The sequence below is a fragment of the Saprolegnia parasitica genome (genome assembly GCF_000151545.1).
Source record: "Saprolegnia parasitica CBS 223.65 unplaced genomic scaffold supercont2.72, whole genome shotgun sequence".
In the NCBI taxonomy this organism is placed as follows: domain Eukaryota; phylum Oomycota; class Saprolegniomycetes; order Saprolegniales; family Saprolegniaceae; genus Saprolegnia; species Saprolegnia parasitica.
In genome coordinates this window covers 69502-84139 of record NW_012156466.1, presented here as the reverse complement: position 1 = coordinate 84139, position 14638 = coordinate 69502, and the positions used below count along the sequence as shown (strand labels likewise).

General features: G+C 56.1%; 5 protein-coding genes across 5 annotated transcripts; 2 read left to right on the top strand and 3 right to left on the bottom strand.

The window, feature by feature from the left end:
• Nucleotides 1-450: 450 nt before the first annotated feature.
• On the bottom strand, nucleotides 451-2359 carry SPRG_11767 (hypothetical protein). The gene is made up of 4 exons (XM_012350970.1): nucleotides 2151-2359; nucleotides 1757-2100; nucleotides 1650-1704; nucleotides 451-1599 (listed from the first exon to the last, which is right to left on the bottom strand). Exons 1-4 carry the CDS (start codon nucleotides 2343-2345, stop codon nucleotides 520-522), a joined length of 1674 nt encoding a protein of 557 aa, XP_012206360.1. The 5' UTR covers nucleotides 2346-2359; the 3' UTR covers nucleotides 451-519.
• A 4398-nt stretch (nucleotides 2360-6757) lies between these two features.
• SPRG_11766 (TKL protein kinase) lies at nucleotides 6758-7820 on the top strand (the record flags this gene model as incomplete). The annotated part of the gene is made up of 4 exons (XM_012350969.1): nucleotides 6758-6760; nucleotides 6808-6971; nucleotides 7018-7762; nucleotides 7812-7820. The coding sequence occupies 4 exons, from the start codon at nucleotides 6758-6760 to the stop codon at nucleotides 7818-7820; spliced, it is 921 nt and encodes a 306-aa protein (XP_012206359.1).
• A 574-nt stretch (nucleotides 7821-8394) lies between these two features.
• Nucleotides 8395-10330, bottom strand: SPRG_11765 (hypothetical protein). The gene is made up of 5 exons (XM_012350968.1): nucleotides 10097-10330; nucleotides 9708-10051; nucleotides 9582-9636; nucleotides 9088-9531; nucleotides 8395-9046 (listed from the first exon to the last, which is right to left on the bottom strand). Exons 1-5 carry the CDS (start codon nucleotides 10319-10321, stop codon nucleotides 8456-8458), a joined length of 1659 nt encoding a protein of 552 aa, XP_012206358.1. The 5' UTR covers nucleotides 10322-10330; the 3' UTR covers nucleotides 8395-8455.
• A 706-nt stretch (nucleotides 10331-11036) lies between these two features.
• Nucleotides 11037-12759, top strand: SPRG_11764 (hypothetical protein; the record flags this gene model as incomplete). The annotated part of the gene is made up of 11 exons (XM_012350967.1): nucleotides 11037-11171; nucleotides 11235-11263; nucleotides 11306-11408; nucleotides 11459-11597; nucleotides 11646-11842; nucleotides 11888-12010; nucleotides 12059-12147; nucleotides 12201-12298; nucleotides 12348-12451; nucleotides 12499-12639; nucleotides 12700-12759. The coding sequence occupies 11 exons, from the start codon at nucleotides 11037-11039 to the stop codon at nucleotides 12757-12759; spliced, it is 1218 nt and encodes a 405-aa protein (XP_012206357.1).
• Nucleotides 12760-12763: 4 nt separating this feature from the next.
• SPRG_11763 (hypothetical protein) lies at nucleotides 12764-13828 on the bottom strand (the record flags this gene model as incomplete). Its single annotated transcript, XM_012350966.1, has 6 exons — nucleotides 12764-12895; nucleotides 12946-13185; nucleotides 13238-13319; nucleotides 13376-13430; nucleotides 13476-13644; nucleotides 13694-13828. The coding sequence occupies 6 exons, from the start codon at nucleotides 13826-13828 to the stop codon at nucleotides 12764-12766; spliced, it is 813 nt and encodes a 270-aa protein (XP_012206356.1).
• Between the last annotated feature and the right edge of the window lie 810 nt (nucleotides 13829-14638).

Sequence of the window (14638 nt, the reverse complement as noted above, 5' to 3'; positions counted from 1 at the left end):
CCTTGCTAGTATCCAGGACATCCAATCAATCCTTCTCCAGGACATACAATCAATCCGTCAAGGGATACAACTGATCGGGTGATATACCTCCCAGCCACTACGTAGTATCAACTTGATACTGCGTGGCGCATTCAACACACGTCATCGTCCTCTACACGGACATTCCCATCTATCTATCTATCTATCTATCTATCTATCTATCTATCTATCTATCTATCTATATATCTATCTATCTATCTATCTATCTATCTATCTATCTATCTATCTATCTATCTATCTATCTATCCAGCACTTTCTCGATCGATCGACGAGAATATCGCACACGTCGTTGGCAAGTTTGTCGTTCCTGTCTTCGTAAGTGCAAGCCAACGACAATAATGATAAAGTGTTGTGTGCTCAACTTGAGGTGCGTTGGGGTCTGCTACGGAGACCTCTTGCCATACCTTCGTACCGTCGTCTGCTCATACGCTCTCCGATTCGCAACACAAACAACTCTTGCTTTCTCACGTCCACTCTTCTCTACTCGATGGGAAAGCACGGCATCATCTTGAGGTCCTTCATCGCGTCCATCGCCTTCATGGCCTTCAAAAACGGGACGTTGGCCGACCGCCAATCGTCGGTGACGAGCCCTTCCGTGTAGTGCCCGGGCTTGTCGGCGGGGTTGTACTGGTACGCCGACTCGGGGTTGAGCGACCACATGTAGCCGCCGGCGTAGTTTTCATTCAGCATCGTCTGGATCGTAAAGTCCGTGCAGCGCTGGGTTGTCTTCATCGGGTGCGCGTCCTTGGTGTAAAGGCCGCCAAACTCGCCGAGGACCACCGCGACGTCCTTCTTGTCGTTCAAATAGCCAAACATCTGGTGCATGGTCTGCGCGACTCGCCCCAAGAGCTTCTCGTCGCTGAGCTCGACGTAGCCGTTGATGGCGTTGCCTGCACCGACCTTGCCGCCGCCAAAGAGATAGTACTGCGGAAACACCGCCGGCGTGTAGTAGTGCGGCGCGTACACGAGCTTCTCGGGGGTCGGGAGGACGACGGGGAAGGCGCCAGCCTTCTGGAGCCCGCCGCCAAACCAGTCGTAGTATGCAAACGCTTGGCCGTCGAGCGTCACGTCGTTCTGCGCGTTGACGCCTTCGACAAAGACGAGCCACTTGGGGCAGCCCTTGAGGACACGGGCGCCAATGAGCTCGGCGCCGAGCTTGAAGTCGTTTTTAAGACCCGTGCCCCACGTGCCTTCCCACGGCTCGTTCTTGACGTCGACGCCAAGGACGTTCCAGTACGTGTCCGAGCAGAGCGCCTCGGTGAGCATGTCGATGGACTGGAGGAATTGGGCTTCGCTGACCGTTGAGCCATACCAGAGCGAGCCGCCATGGTTCATCAAGTCGAGCGTGTGCATGGAAAGCATGACCGAGATCTGGCGGTACCCGAGCGACTGGGTCACTGTCTGGAGCAGGCTCAGAAACGACGTCAGATCCAGTGCGCGGTTGGTGACGCGGTTAACGATCGATGCTTCGAGCGGCTTGTTGGCGAGGATGCTCGAGACGCAGAGGGGCACGCGCACCGAGTTGAACTTGTTGTTGGCGAGGAATTTGGCAACTTCGTACTAGACTCTTGTTGTGAGATCCAGGATCTGGCGATGCATGGAGTGCGTACCACCGTCGTGCCGTTCTGGTCGTTGTCCCAGAGCCCAAACGGCGCTTGCATGCCACTAGAAAACAAAGGTTCAACCCCGAAGGCCAGATTGGGCGTCTGGTACGTACGTTTCCATGCCAAACCAGTTGACGCCCTTGATCTGGAACGAGACTTCGGTGCCATTCTTGGCGACCGCGTAGAGCTTGCCGTTCTTGCTGACGTAGTTGGGCAGCTGGCACCCGCTCGGCGGGTACACCTCGGGGTTGTTGACTTGGCCATCGTCGGCGATGTCGGTCGAGCCCGAGCTCGAGCCGCTCGTCGTGCCGTCGGCAATCGAGCGCTCTTTGGCGAGGCGCTTCTGTACGTCGGTTGCCCGCGCTTGCGCCAAGCCCCGAAAGTGCTGGGCCAAGTACACGATGGCTGCAACCGAGCCGGCAATCATGACAAGCAAGAGCAGCACGCCGGGCCAACGCTACGCACATTGCCGACATTAGTAGAGGCTATAGATGACATAGAGCGTACGCGGATGCGGCCCTTGAAGGCCTTGGGCGGGATTGGCACCGCGTGGTCGACGGGCGCGGCCACGATATCGCGGTCGAGGATCGAGCTGCGCGTGAAGCCATCGATGCCAGCCGACGAGGCGCCACGCTGGCTGTACGAGAAGCTGCTGCGGTGCTCGTCGGTCTCGCTCATGCGATCGTAGCCGTCGCTGGCCATGGTCCGGTCGCTCGTCGAATGGAGAAGTGCTACACGGTCGACCTTGCAGTCGCTGTAACCGTCGCACGGTATCCGGATCGTATTCCCTTAGATGAGACTTGCGACGCGGGATTTGCGTCGTGGAACGTAACGGGTTGTTCGACGAGGTACTGTTTAGGAGAATGACCGTGCGCTTCGAAAGGAGCGGCTCGCTCGCCAGCCTTTTTCGTAGCTCGTAGCGGCCAGCGTAGGAACGCAGCAATATTGTCTATTGACTCTACTTGAGCGAAGTTTCTTGTGCCGAAATCGAGGGCTAACCCTTCCGGATGCCGTTTTGGCGCGTCTTTCTTGGAACGCTGCGCCGAGATGCGCATCTCGAAAGCAGATTCCTATAAGTGTATTGATGCTCTGCTAATGGGCGCAGAAAATTGACATTGTTTGCTGCATCACGAGCACGGGTGAAGAACGCTGGTCGCGAGATGATGGACCAGTTTCTGGCACAATTCGGTACACGATCCGCAGCAGATTCCGCGGCCGAGAAGCCATCACGGAATTTTTTGCGCACTGTTCCCTTGGTTGGCGTCAACAGCGTACAGGACACCCGGGATAGTCGGGTGCATCCGAATGGAAGACTTTTTGTGCTCGTTTTTGTCCACGTATATTCTCCGCATGCCACATCTCGTATGTCATTTGGTGGGCTTGCAGACCGACTGAGACGAGCTCCGATTGAGGCAATCCCACGATGGTCCATGACGCGTCGCGATCTCTGAAGATGGACCACGTCGTTGGATTGTGAAATCGGTATACTGACGAAACAAGCATTTCAGTGACTCGACCAGCAACATGGTTCTCCATGGTCGAGCGGTTCATTACTTGGGCTACGTGGAGTCGATTCCATCGAATCTACCCAAGATAACATTGCATTACATAGCTGACACTCACGACGTCGCGAAGCACGGTATTATCTGGGGGTCAGGAAATGCGCCCATTGCCGCCATCGCATTCAAAAAGGGCACGTTCGTCGTTTAAAAGGCCTTCGATGGCTCTGACGTTGACGAGCACATGGCACACATCAGCAGGCAGATGCGACTCGAGGTATAATAGTCGCACGCATGACTGCTAGCACACGGTTCTCATCTTCCGAGTCGAGGAGAAGAGGCTTGCCAATGTACAGTATATTGCCACCAACGACGGGCAGCGCCACGCAATCCCACGTGAATTCGTAGCTCTTGTTAACCTGTTTGTCTAGCAACTTTGATGCACCGAACCAGGTGCGTTCTTCTGTCTCTGAACAAATGTTGTCTATCCACAGTGTATCGTTAGGATGAGTTTTCGGCACTAATGCTTGTCGTCGAGGCCAACCACGTACAGTACTGGTGCTGACGTCCACAGCCCCGCTTGAGGGATTTTCGCCTCGAATGTTTCAATCTTTCAAGAGGTCGATCGCTCGTGTAGGAGCTCACACCACTGGTTCACTCTGCCATTGCCTTGTTTCGCGGCGAGACGTCTGTGTTGGACCTCGTGCTGACTGCGATATCGACGCGACCGACGTGGTAGATGACGTAAATGCTCGCATACAATGATAGCTGTTTGCTTCTGTGTGGTACTTGAGGTGATTGGCGTCGGCGGACAAGCGCTGCCGATGGCCACACGTCGGCTTGCGTTCGGTTGCTGTGATGGCAGTTGGCGCATTTTGGTGTTTGGTAAAGTGGCTTGGCCACGAGCACGAGCTTCATTAGTCTCTTCTTGCCGTCAATGACGTCGACGGAAGCGACGAGCTCACGGAATCTGCCTGCTGTTGCCTTGAGGGCCTCTAGGCCTCAAGTTGAGGCCTTGGTAGTGACATTCGGACGCCTAGGAGCTGCAGTAGCCTTGCCGCCCATCGAGTGTGGGTCACTACTACGTTGAAAGCCTTGCAAATGACAATCGAGGAGACCTGTTGGTGGCGCGCCTCGCCGTCCTCGTGGCTGCTTGTACGCCATCGTTTCGTGTTGCGTCGGCGAAGATGAACACACTACATGGTACGTACGCCGACTGCGATCTTGTACCTCCTGCGATTCCATTGCACAGGAAGAAGAAGACGAAGAACGAGCGAGCGTCGCCCGCCTGTGCACCGGGGCGCCGAGCAGTCGTCGTGACGTGGCGTTGTCCAGGGATTGTGCAATCGTTGCTGTATTTTGGCCAATCACAATCGACAGGCGGCAATTATGGCATGTGATTGGATGGGGCAAACCATTTGATCATTTTCATTTCGGACGTCAACGCGCGAGAGGAGCATGGGCGCCAAGGAGGTAGTAAATGAGAAGAAGAAGGAAGCGATCGACTGCGTCTGTGACTGCATAGGTGGAGCTCTTTGATGCAGCAGCTAATGGTCGACTGGCCGATGTGAAGCGGCTCGTGGAAGAAGAAGGCGTAAATCCCAACAGCAAATTCGGCGTACGTCGTCTTCGATCGATTGGATATGTATTCTGGTAACAATAATATGAGTCGTAGGAAGCCTTGTGCCGAGCTGCTTGGAAAGGCCACATCAACGTCGCCATCTACTTGTTGAAGAAGAACGTGTCGACGCAAGGTTCGCACGTACGTCGATCGAGCCGATTTTTCTCGTTTCGTCTATTTGGAAGTGAAATTTCACGATTCGTAGATGTGGGGTACACCTCTGATTTTCGCTGCGAAATGCAATTTTGTCGAAATTGTGCGTCTCCTCTTGGACGCCAACGCTGACCTCGAGGGCAAAGACCGCGTACTTTGTTTCTACAAAATCCTCAAATATCGTTTTTCTAAACACCAAAGGAATTAGGACAACAAGACAGCGCTCGACTACGCGATTCAACAGAAATTCACGGACATTGCGCAGCTCTTGCGCGACCATCCTCAACGCAGAATCACCAAAACCAAGGTACACACCCATTCATCTTTCATCAACATATTCGTCCAATGGAATGTATATTCCTTTAGATTCTAACAGCACTGCTTGAACGACGCTTCTCGGACGCCACGAGCCTTTTGTCGGACCCTTCCATGGACGTCAACCTTTGCAATGACGTACTACCATTTCTCCCATCCATGTAACTACAAGTGACTGCGTGCAGGACCGCGTCCCTCTGCTGCTTCTTGTGACGGAAACCGGTGACTTAAAGATGCTCCGATCCCTCCTGTCGAAACCCAACCTCGATGTGAACGCTACCGACAAGGTACTACACATATTGAAAAGTACTCGAGTCTCACGCACTATTGTAGGACGGACGAACGGCGCTGGCTCGTGCGATTGTCAAGAACGACATCGCAGCGGTCTTTGCTCTCTTGAAAGCCAACGCCAGTCTTGGCCAGCTCAACGAGGTATGGCGATGATTACGCATACATCGTCCGATACATTGATATTAGGCGCAACTGCGCGCCCTCATCGAAGCTGATCTCTCTGGCAGTGCACTGCTTCAAGCCGCCTCGACCAACAACGTTAGCGGCGTCGAGCGGTGGCTTCTCGCTGGTGTCCGTCCTACAACCACCAACGACGTGCGACGATTCCTCTTTTTATGCCTACATCCAATCTACATTTTTGTCGATAGGACGGAGCCACCGCGCTGCACTTGGCCGCAGCCAACGGCTACGAGGCCATCGCCACGCTACTGCTGGCCAAGACCGCGTCGCTCTCGCTCCAAAGTGACCACGTATTCCATACCTCCATAGTCTACCAACCTTTCATATTCCGATCTATCTAGCGAGGCAATCTACCGCTGCACCTTGCGGCCGCCAACGGTCACTTGACCATCGTCGATCGGTTGCTCAAGGACTCGACCCACAGCGGTCTCGACTGCACCAACAACGTACGCATCTCTCTCCTTCCAAACAACCTGTAAATGTATCAACTTGATATAGAACGGCGAGGTGCCCCTTTTCGTGGCGGCCAACGCGGGTCACGCCAACGTCGTTGCGCGCTTGCTCAACTCTGGAGCATCGCTCGACTACACCATCGAAGTATTCTCACTTCTTATTCTAAGAACAGTCGTACATTTACTGTTTGTAGGGTGGATGGACGCTGCTGCATGTGGCTGCGGCGAACGGCAACCTCGACGTGATCCGGATCCTCCTCTTAACCGAGCTCAACATTTTTGCCAAAACGACGGTATTTCCAACGTCAACGATCAATAGCTTGGGAAATGACGCGCTTGCGTCATTGGCCTAGGCAGGCGAGACGCCACTCAAGATTGCAATCGACAAGAAGCACGCAGATGATGTCCTCCAAGCTTTGAGAGACGCGGAGGCCGCTGCGAACCAGCGCTTCTTGGACGCGGTGTCGAGTGGTTACGTCGAGCTCGTCGACGCGACGCGATTTTTAGGAGCAAGACGGGTGGACCCTCCTGGCACTGGCGATCCGGCAAGCCAACGACGCTGTCGCACAAGTGCTCTATCCTTATCTGTACCCATATCCAGCAATGGTACAATATCGACATGTATTGTCTATCACATGAATCCCATGTGGTAGGCAACGGCCGACGAGCTCGTCCTCGAGCGGGAAATCTTTGGTGGTCCCGCCGTCACCGTCAATAAGGCCACGTACGGCGGCAAGATCGTGGTCACAAAAAGTCCCAAGCTGCCGGTGCCGCGTGTTGCGAAATGTTTTATGCAAGAAATCGACACGATGCGCACGTGCGAGCTGACGCGACGACGACCGATATGACCATATTCTGTCTAGGCACACGTCGCCATACCTCCAGCCGCTGCTTGCAGTCCTCGACAATGGCTCACGACAGCCGCACGTCGTCCTGCCCCAGGTCCACCTCTACAGCCCGACGATGGTCATGGAGTACATGGAGCTCGGGGACTTGCACAACTATCTCCAGCGCAAGCAATGTGGCATGCCGGTGGCGATGGAGCTCTCGACGATCGAGGTCGCGCTGGTGCTGGCGTTGGCGCTCGCCGACCTCCACCGTCGCAACGTGATTCACCGCGACGTCAAGAGTTTCAACATCTTTCTCTCGAGAACCCACTACGTCCGGCTCGGTGACCTTGGCTCGGCGCGCGCCCATGACCCAACTCAAGTGATGACATCGAACGCTGGCACAACAAACTGGATTGCGCCCGAGGTGCTGCGGGTGCCTGGGCGCGAAGGCCAAGGACGCATGTACACGACGGCCGCCGACATTTACTCGTTTGGCGTCGTCTTGACCGAGCTCGAAACCGGCGAATTGCCGTACCACGATGTTGTCGATTCCGAGCGCAGTTCGATCCTCACCAAGGTCCTCGCGGGGCAGCTGCACCCGAAAATGAGTGCGACGTGCCCACTCTGGCTCCAGACGCTTGCGAACCAGTGCATGGCGTTTGATCCGACAAAGCGTCCGACCGCCGATGCCATTGTGCAAGAGCTCTTGCTCCACCGCCACGACGACGCGCCGGCCCGCACCGATGGCGTTTTGGCCCCCAGCCCTAATACGAGCGCGGTAGACACGTCTCCATTCTATCAAGTGCGTCTCATGCGTCCATGTCTAGGCTGCCTAAGTGTTGATCTCTGCGACGACACATGGCTCGATTGTACTACATTTGTTTGTTTTTTGAAGAAATGAAAAGAGTCCATCTGCGATTGTACTGTCCGTGCAACAGTGGTTGCAGTGAGAGAGAACGACACGACAAGGCGCAGGTAGCTGTCCAACCATCGCAGTCGTCAAAATGAATGCACTGGTCGGCTGGCTCCTGTATCGGCGGTCCATGATGAAGGCTCTGGTACGCCCGAAGAAAGTCCAAGACAGAAAAGCAATGGAATGAAACCCACCGACCGTGCGCTAGCATCCTTCGCTCCCTTGCACGCGGGCTAGGTGTCTTCGATCGGGCTAGGGTATTCAGCTTCACGCAGGATAGGGTTCCAGCAGCCTCGTGGATTCCACCAAGTGCATACCATATAAGCGTTAACGGCCTGTACGAGTGCTATCGATGGCGCTGTGACTCATCGCGAGTCTGGGATGCCGTTTCCACGCAACCTACTCTTCCATCCCTTTTTTGAATTGATATCTGCAACGATCTAACCTGGTTGGATACCTCGATCCAAGTGGATAGCCCACTTATAATCCAATTCAACTCCAAAACGCAGGTACTATTGTCTGTGCACTTTAAGATGCAATTCCTCTTGACGCGAGTGGTCAGGTACGAAAGCACGGCATCATCTTGAGGTGCGGCATCGCATCCAAGGGCTTCATGGCTTTCAAAAATGGCGCGTTCACCGAGCGCCAATCCAGATTCAAGAGACCTTCCACATAGTTGCCCGGCGTATCGGCCGGGTTGTACTGGTACGCCGACTCGGGGTTGAGCGACCACATGTAGCCCCCGGCATAACTCTCGCTCAAAATCGCCCTGATCGTAAAGTCCGTGCAGCGCTGCGTCGTCTTCATCGGGTGTTCATCTTTGGTGTAGAGACCCGCAAACTCGCCAAGCACGACCGCCGCATCTTGCTTGGCGTTCAAATAGCCAAACATGTCGTACATGGTATTGGCCACACGCCCCAAGAGCTTCTCGTCGTCGAGCTCGACGTAGCCGTTGATGGCGTTGCCCTTCCCGACCTTGCCGCCGCCAAAGAGATAGTACTGCGGAAACACCGCCGGCGTGTAGTAGTGCGGGGCGTACACGAGCTTCTCGGGGGTTGGGAGGACGACGGGAAAGGCGCCGGCCTTGTGGAGCCCGCCGCCAAACCAATCGTAGTAGCCGTACTCTTGGCCATCGAGGACGATCGTATGCTGGGCGTTGACGCCTTCGACAAAGACGAGCCATTTCGGACAGCCCTTGAGGATGCGCGCGCCAATGAGCTCGGCGGCCGCGCGGAAATCGTTTTAAGGCCGGTGCCCCACGTGCCTTCCCACGGCTCGTTCTTGACGTCAATGCCAAGGACGTTCCAGTACGTGTCCGAGCAGAGCGCGACTGTGAGCATGTCGATGGCCTTGAGAAAGTCGTCGGTTGACAGCGTCTTGCCGTACCAGAGCGAGCCTTCGCGGTTGTAAATGTCGAGCGTGTGCATCGAGATCATGACCGAGATCTGGCGATACCCGAGCGACTGGGTCACCGTCTGAAGCAACCCAAGATACGACGTCAGATCCAGTGCGCGGTTGGTGACGCGGTTGATGATCGACACTTCGGGCGCCTTGTTCCCGAGGATGCTCGAGACGCAGAGCGGCATGCGCACCGAATTGAACTTGTTGTTGGCGAGGAATTGGGCGACTGCGTACTAGCATCCGGTGGTGAGAGCCAGGATCTGGACATGAGTGTGGTGCGTACCACCGTCGTGCCGTTCTGGTCGTTGTCCCAGAGCCCGAACGGCGCTCGCATGCCCCTAGACGAGAGGCCTCAGCATTCAGAGTGCCAATTTGCCAGATTGCCAATTTTTCAGACTCTGGTACGTACGTTTCCATGCCAAACCAGTTGACGCCCTTGATCTGGATTGGAACTTCGGTGCCGTTTGTGGCGACCGCGTAGATCTTGCCATTCTTGCTGACGTAGTTGGGCAGCTGGCACCCGCTCGGCGGGTACACCTCGGGGTTGTTGACTTGGCCATCGTCGGCGACGTCGACGTCGTCGACGTTGGAGCCACTCGTCGTGCCATCGGCTATCGCGCGCTCCAGCGCCAGTCGCTTCTGCACGTCGAATGCGCGTGTGCGCGCCGCCTCGCGCGATGCCGCCGCACCGTACGTGATGGCCGCCACGCTTGCGCCCACAATGACAGCGAGCAGCACGACACCAGGCCAGCGCTAGCATCGCATGTCACATGTCCAGACATGTAGCATGGCACCTACCCGAAGGCGGCCGCCGTAGCGTGTGCCCCACGACCGGCCGGTGTCGACTGGCGTTGCTTTGATGTCGCGCTGCAAGATCGAGCCGCGCGAGAACGCGGCTGAATTGGCCGTGAACGACGAGGCGCGCTCGCTGTAGGCAAAGCTGCCAGAGCGAAGCGCTTGGTCGTCGGCGCCATCGTTGTTGTCGTTGTACCAGCCGTCGCTGGGACCCATGTTAGGCTCCATCGTGTCGCGTTCAAATAATGGAATGGTGAACGATGGAATGGGCCGATGAGAATCTTACGTTGTCGCTGCTGGCTACTCGGCCGAGATACGAGTCCCACCCTCTACACTCTTCTGTTGCCCTTCAGTCAACAAACCTTGGTGCATACATCGGCATCGCGTGCGCATTCGCTCCGAAATCCAAGGCGCGACAGAGCGCTAAGAAACCGCGACCATGACGTGGCGTCCTGTACGAGCAGAAAACTGAAGCGCGTCATAAAAAGGACATCTCCGTTTTTGGCGATGGCCGCGATTGGCTGGCTACTCGCACGGCAATTCACCAATCGGCAAATGCACTTGTTGAAGTGGTGCAGAGGTTGATTGTTGCATGGGTTGTTGGCAGGATTGCAGCGACCTCGATTCCGCATCGGGCGTGTCCCACGGACCGGATCAGAGGCTGGTCCGAGAAGGTCGCCGCTTCGCTCGCAAGATCGCATCTGCTACCAGCCCACGTCGGAATCTGATCTCGATCCGTGCGATCCACCCAGAAGAAGAAAACACTTTTTCTGCCGCCACTGGATCGTGCCACCAGATTTTTGCACGAGCAACAGCGTGCTGCCCACGAATTTAATCAACCGTGTGTCGTCGTCCTGCCGTGGTCCGGTCGTCGCCCATGGAGACGTCGTCCTAAACGGAATAACTCATTTCAACCTCAATAGTCGGTCCTAAATATACGATTATGAAAAAGGCGGCGAAACCGGTGGTTGAAAACGGTGCTGCGCGCCAGAACCAGCGCGCGATGCTAGTCCCCGCCGGCCTCGAGGGCCAGCGGTCGTTGAACAGCGCGGTCTTGCTGCGCATTATCGAGCCGCCAGTGCCAACTACAACACATGGCGTACACAATGACTAGCTGGTTTTGGCTGAGACTTGGTCATAGACGGCGCAGCGGGAGGCGTCCTTGGCAAGGTACGAGATAGTGTGCTCAGTTGACCTTATTATTGTCCCTAGCTGCCATGCTATCCCCGTCAACGAGACTACCGAGGCAGCAGCGCGGCGTCTTCAAGGTTGGTACCGCCGCGTTCGAACATCGACACACATCAAGACGACTGCGGTTGAGCGCTGCGTCCTGCAAGACCGCACGCATGACCATGACATGGCTAGGTGCACTTGATGACGCTCATGCACCATCTCGACCGGGATCTGCTCCTCTTTTGGAAGCTGCTCCACGAAGGCATTCGCGTGTGCAAGTACAATGCCAAGCGACAGGCGAAAAAATGGAAGGTCATCTCGCTCGACAAAGGTCATACGGGCTTGTGGCGCTGCCACGTGGAAAATGGTGTGCTTTTAGACGGCGAGCGCCTCATCATGCGCCCGCTGCACCGCACGAGCATGCGCTTCCTCGCCAAGTCCATTTCGTTTGGTCGCCGGCGTGGCGTCACGGCCAAGGCGGAAAAGGGACTGTACCTTCGCGACATTGCCGAAGTTCGCGTCGGCGCGCAGTCGGCGGGCTTTGCGCGCTCGACGCTCGAGCCAGATCCTGACCAGGTAACCGCCTTGACATACCTTGATCTAGAATCACGCAACTTGAAGTGCTTCTCGATCGTCGGCTCGGAAGCCACATGGGACCTCGAGCTCACAACGACTGCTGCTCGGGACCAAGCGGTTGTGCGATTGCGTGTTGTCTTGGACGTTCTCCAAGACAGCACGTCTCTCGTACGGTCCATGCCGATGTAGAGCGTCTTTTGAATGGTTTTCTGCTAGCTCGCAAGTCGCGAGTGGACGACGCCCCACCACAAAGATGTGGTGTCTCCAGCGACCGCCGCACACGTGTACAGTGTCTTGGCTACCGGGTACCAATTTACGTACCTCGTGTTTTTGGCGTATATTCTTACAACTGCGCTAGCGTCGAAGTGACTCGGTTTGCCGCGTACTTGACGCCTGCGCGCAGCTACCTCTGGATCAACCCGAGTACCATTCGCCTTTGCATTGGCGACAACAAACGTACAGTGCATCGTATAATTGCTGCTGCGTCATGGCGGCGCGTCACTAGACCGTGTCTTCAAGAGCGTGCTTCTCAGCGACGTGGCCGAGGTCCGGAAAGGCGTCAACAGCATCGGCTTCTTCAATCTGTCGCCGCCGCCGCCGGCGTCCGAGGTCGATCGCACATCGACGCACGCCGCGTCATTCTCGACATGCACTAGTGCTGCTCGATCATTGGCTCGGAAAACGTCCTCGAATGCCGCGTCAGCGACGAGACGGCGCGCAACGCGCTCATTTTCGCCCTCCGCGATCTCTTGCATTTCAAGCGAAGCCATCCGACTGTCAACGTGACGCCAATGACGGTACAGGCATGTATTATACAAATTCACTCGACATTTACGTTCAATCGACTCGACTACTAGATGGAGGCGACACCTTACCGCGCGACCGCCATGGTCGCGGCACTGCGTCATGGACCGTAAGACCTTAATGCCCCTTTTGCTCGAGACCGAAGAAGAGGTCCACCCGCTTGGACCACGCATTCGGCTTTGGCTTCTTCGCATCCAAGTCGAGCTTCAAGTGGAGTTTGCGCAGAATCTGGCCGTTCCCACAGAGATCCTACATACCATATATCAGACAATGCTGTACACCTTGATCGCATGTCGCACAATGAGGTCGGTGAGATGCTCGGGCGCGCGGCGGAGCGTGGCGAGAAGCTTGGCCTTGCCTTGGTCCGCGAGCTGCGCGACGATGGACGTGTCGCAGGCCTGCGCGGCGACGCCGGTCGTCGAGACCCACTCGCAGTAGAGCTCGTCAAACATGAGGAGGCAGAAGGCAAACAGCTGGAAGAAGCTCGCGTCGGCATCCAGGAGCTGCCAATACAGTGTTTCTTGCACTGGAAAATTGCCCTAGTGGACAGTTTATTGTGGGAACGAGAATTCTATTTGACGTAGGGAAGACCTTGGAGCCGTCCATGGCCACGACATGGAGGATCTCCATGAGCACGCGGACGACGGCGACCGCGGCCTTGGCCAACGGATACCTAAGCAGACGCAAGTGAGTCGATTGCATCTTGCAATCGCCAAGACGACAACGTACCCAAGATGGCGGTTGAGCATCCGCGCTTCGCCGGGGTAGTTCTCGACAAAGAAGACTAGACATGCGAGGATGAGTCGAGGCAGGAACGAGCAGGTTGCACCTAGGCACTCGAGGCCGAGTTCGCCGCCGGCGCGAATGTCATCCCCAGGGTTGCAGCTCGTAAAACCGATCGTTTGCCAGTCGGCGCTGTTGCGCTGGAACGGCAGCGCATTGTTGCGCATGAGGTTGCCATGCATGCTGTCCCAGTACCGGCCAAGCAGGCCAAGATGCTATGCATGGCCATGAGCCGCCCGATGCTACATCAGCAGAGATGGGTACGTAGGGACACTCGACGAGGCGCGTCGTGAAGCGCTTCTGGAGCGAGAAGAGGAGGAGGAGCTCGTGGTCGTCGGGCCGGCGACCGGCCTCGGCGGCGTCGCGCGCGGGGTTGTAGCTGCCTTGCTGGTTGCCCATGGCCTTGGTTTCGAAGATACGGCCTTTTTAAGATCCAACGCAACGAATAGTGTCAACTCGTCCTGGCCGCGCACGTCAATAGTGTTACCTCATAAGATTTGCTATTTATTAGAAAGCGACCGTCCGCCAAGCGGCAAGGCGATGAGATCGGTGCCGAAACCACAATGTGTATGACGATGCAGCGTCATCTCTACCAACCACGCCACCAGCCGCCTTGCGTGTTCGCCGTGAACCGTCGTGGTAGCCCCTGCCCTATTGCCGCCGCCGGAACCGCTGGATCCAGGTTGAAATGGCTCTGTCCTTGCTTGCTGTTAAGCCTGTGGGCTTCGTAGCGAGTGGCTTTGTCGAGACAACCATACGAGGTAGCTAAAGAGTAGTCAGAGCATCTGCATCACTGTGACGCGGCAGAGTCTCTTCCGGAGACAACCCTATCGACACCAGCTATCTCTTCTTCGTCTTCAAGCGAGCGAGAACTCTGATCTCGCATGGCGCCGCACGCAATCAAATCACGTGTTGATATTGTAGGTCCAGAGGACGACACCTGCGCGGCCGCTTTCTATAGCGCAGAGGGTGATCGATGTCCCTATCAGTAGCACAGGATCCAATCTACAATCTACAAAGTGATGCAAGCAACCTGCAATGTGTTCGCGACGGTCTTCCACCTGCCATCGCCACCTCCATCGCCCAGTACCGTGTCGAGCGGCCGTCATCCTTGGGTGAAAAGCGTATCTTTATCCGGAACGCCCCGTGTATCCGGATGACCGCACGGTACGCCGTCGAAAACTGCCTTTGCAAGGAACGTCGTGCCAC

Coding starts and splice junctions, on each gene's coding strand:
- SPRG_11765 (XM_012350968.1), bottom strand. CDS start 10,321: ATGGAGCCTAACATGGGTCCCAGCGACGGCTGGTACAACGACAACAAC. Junction 9,637..9,707: donor AACTGGTTTGGCATGGAAAC/GTACGTACCAGA, acceptor CCTCTCGTCTAG/GGGCATGCGAGCGCCGTTCG. Junction 9,532..9,581: donor ACCAGAACGGCACGACGGTG/GTACGCACCACA, acceptor ACCGGATGCTAG/TACGCAGTCGCCCAATTCCT.
- SPRG_11767 (XM_012350970.1), bottom strand. CDS start 2,345: ATGGCCAGCGACGGCTACGATCGCATGAGCGAGACCGACGAGCACCGC. Junction 2,101..2,150: donor CCTTCAAGGGCCGCATCCGC/GTACGCTCTATG, acceptor CAATGTGCGTAG/CGTTGGCCCGGCGTGCTGCT. Junction 1,705..1,756: donor AACTGGTTTGGCATGGAAAC/GTACGTACCAGA, acceptor TTTGTTTTCTAG/TGGCATGCAAGCGCCGTTTG.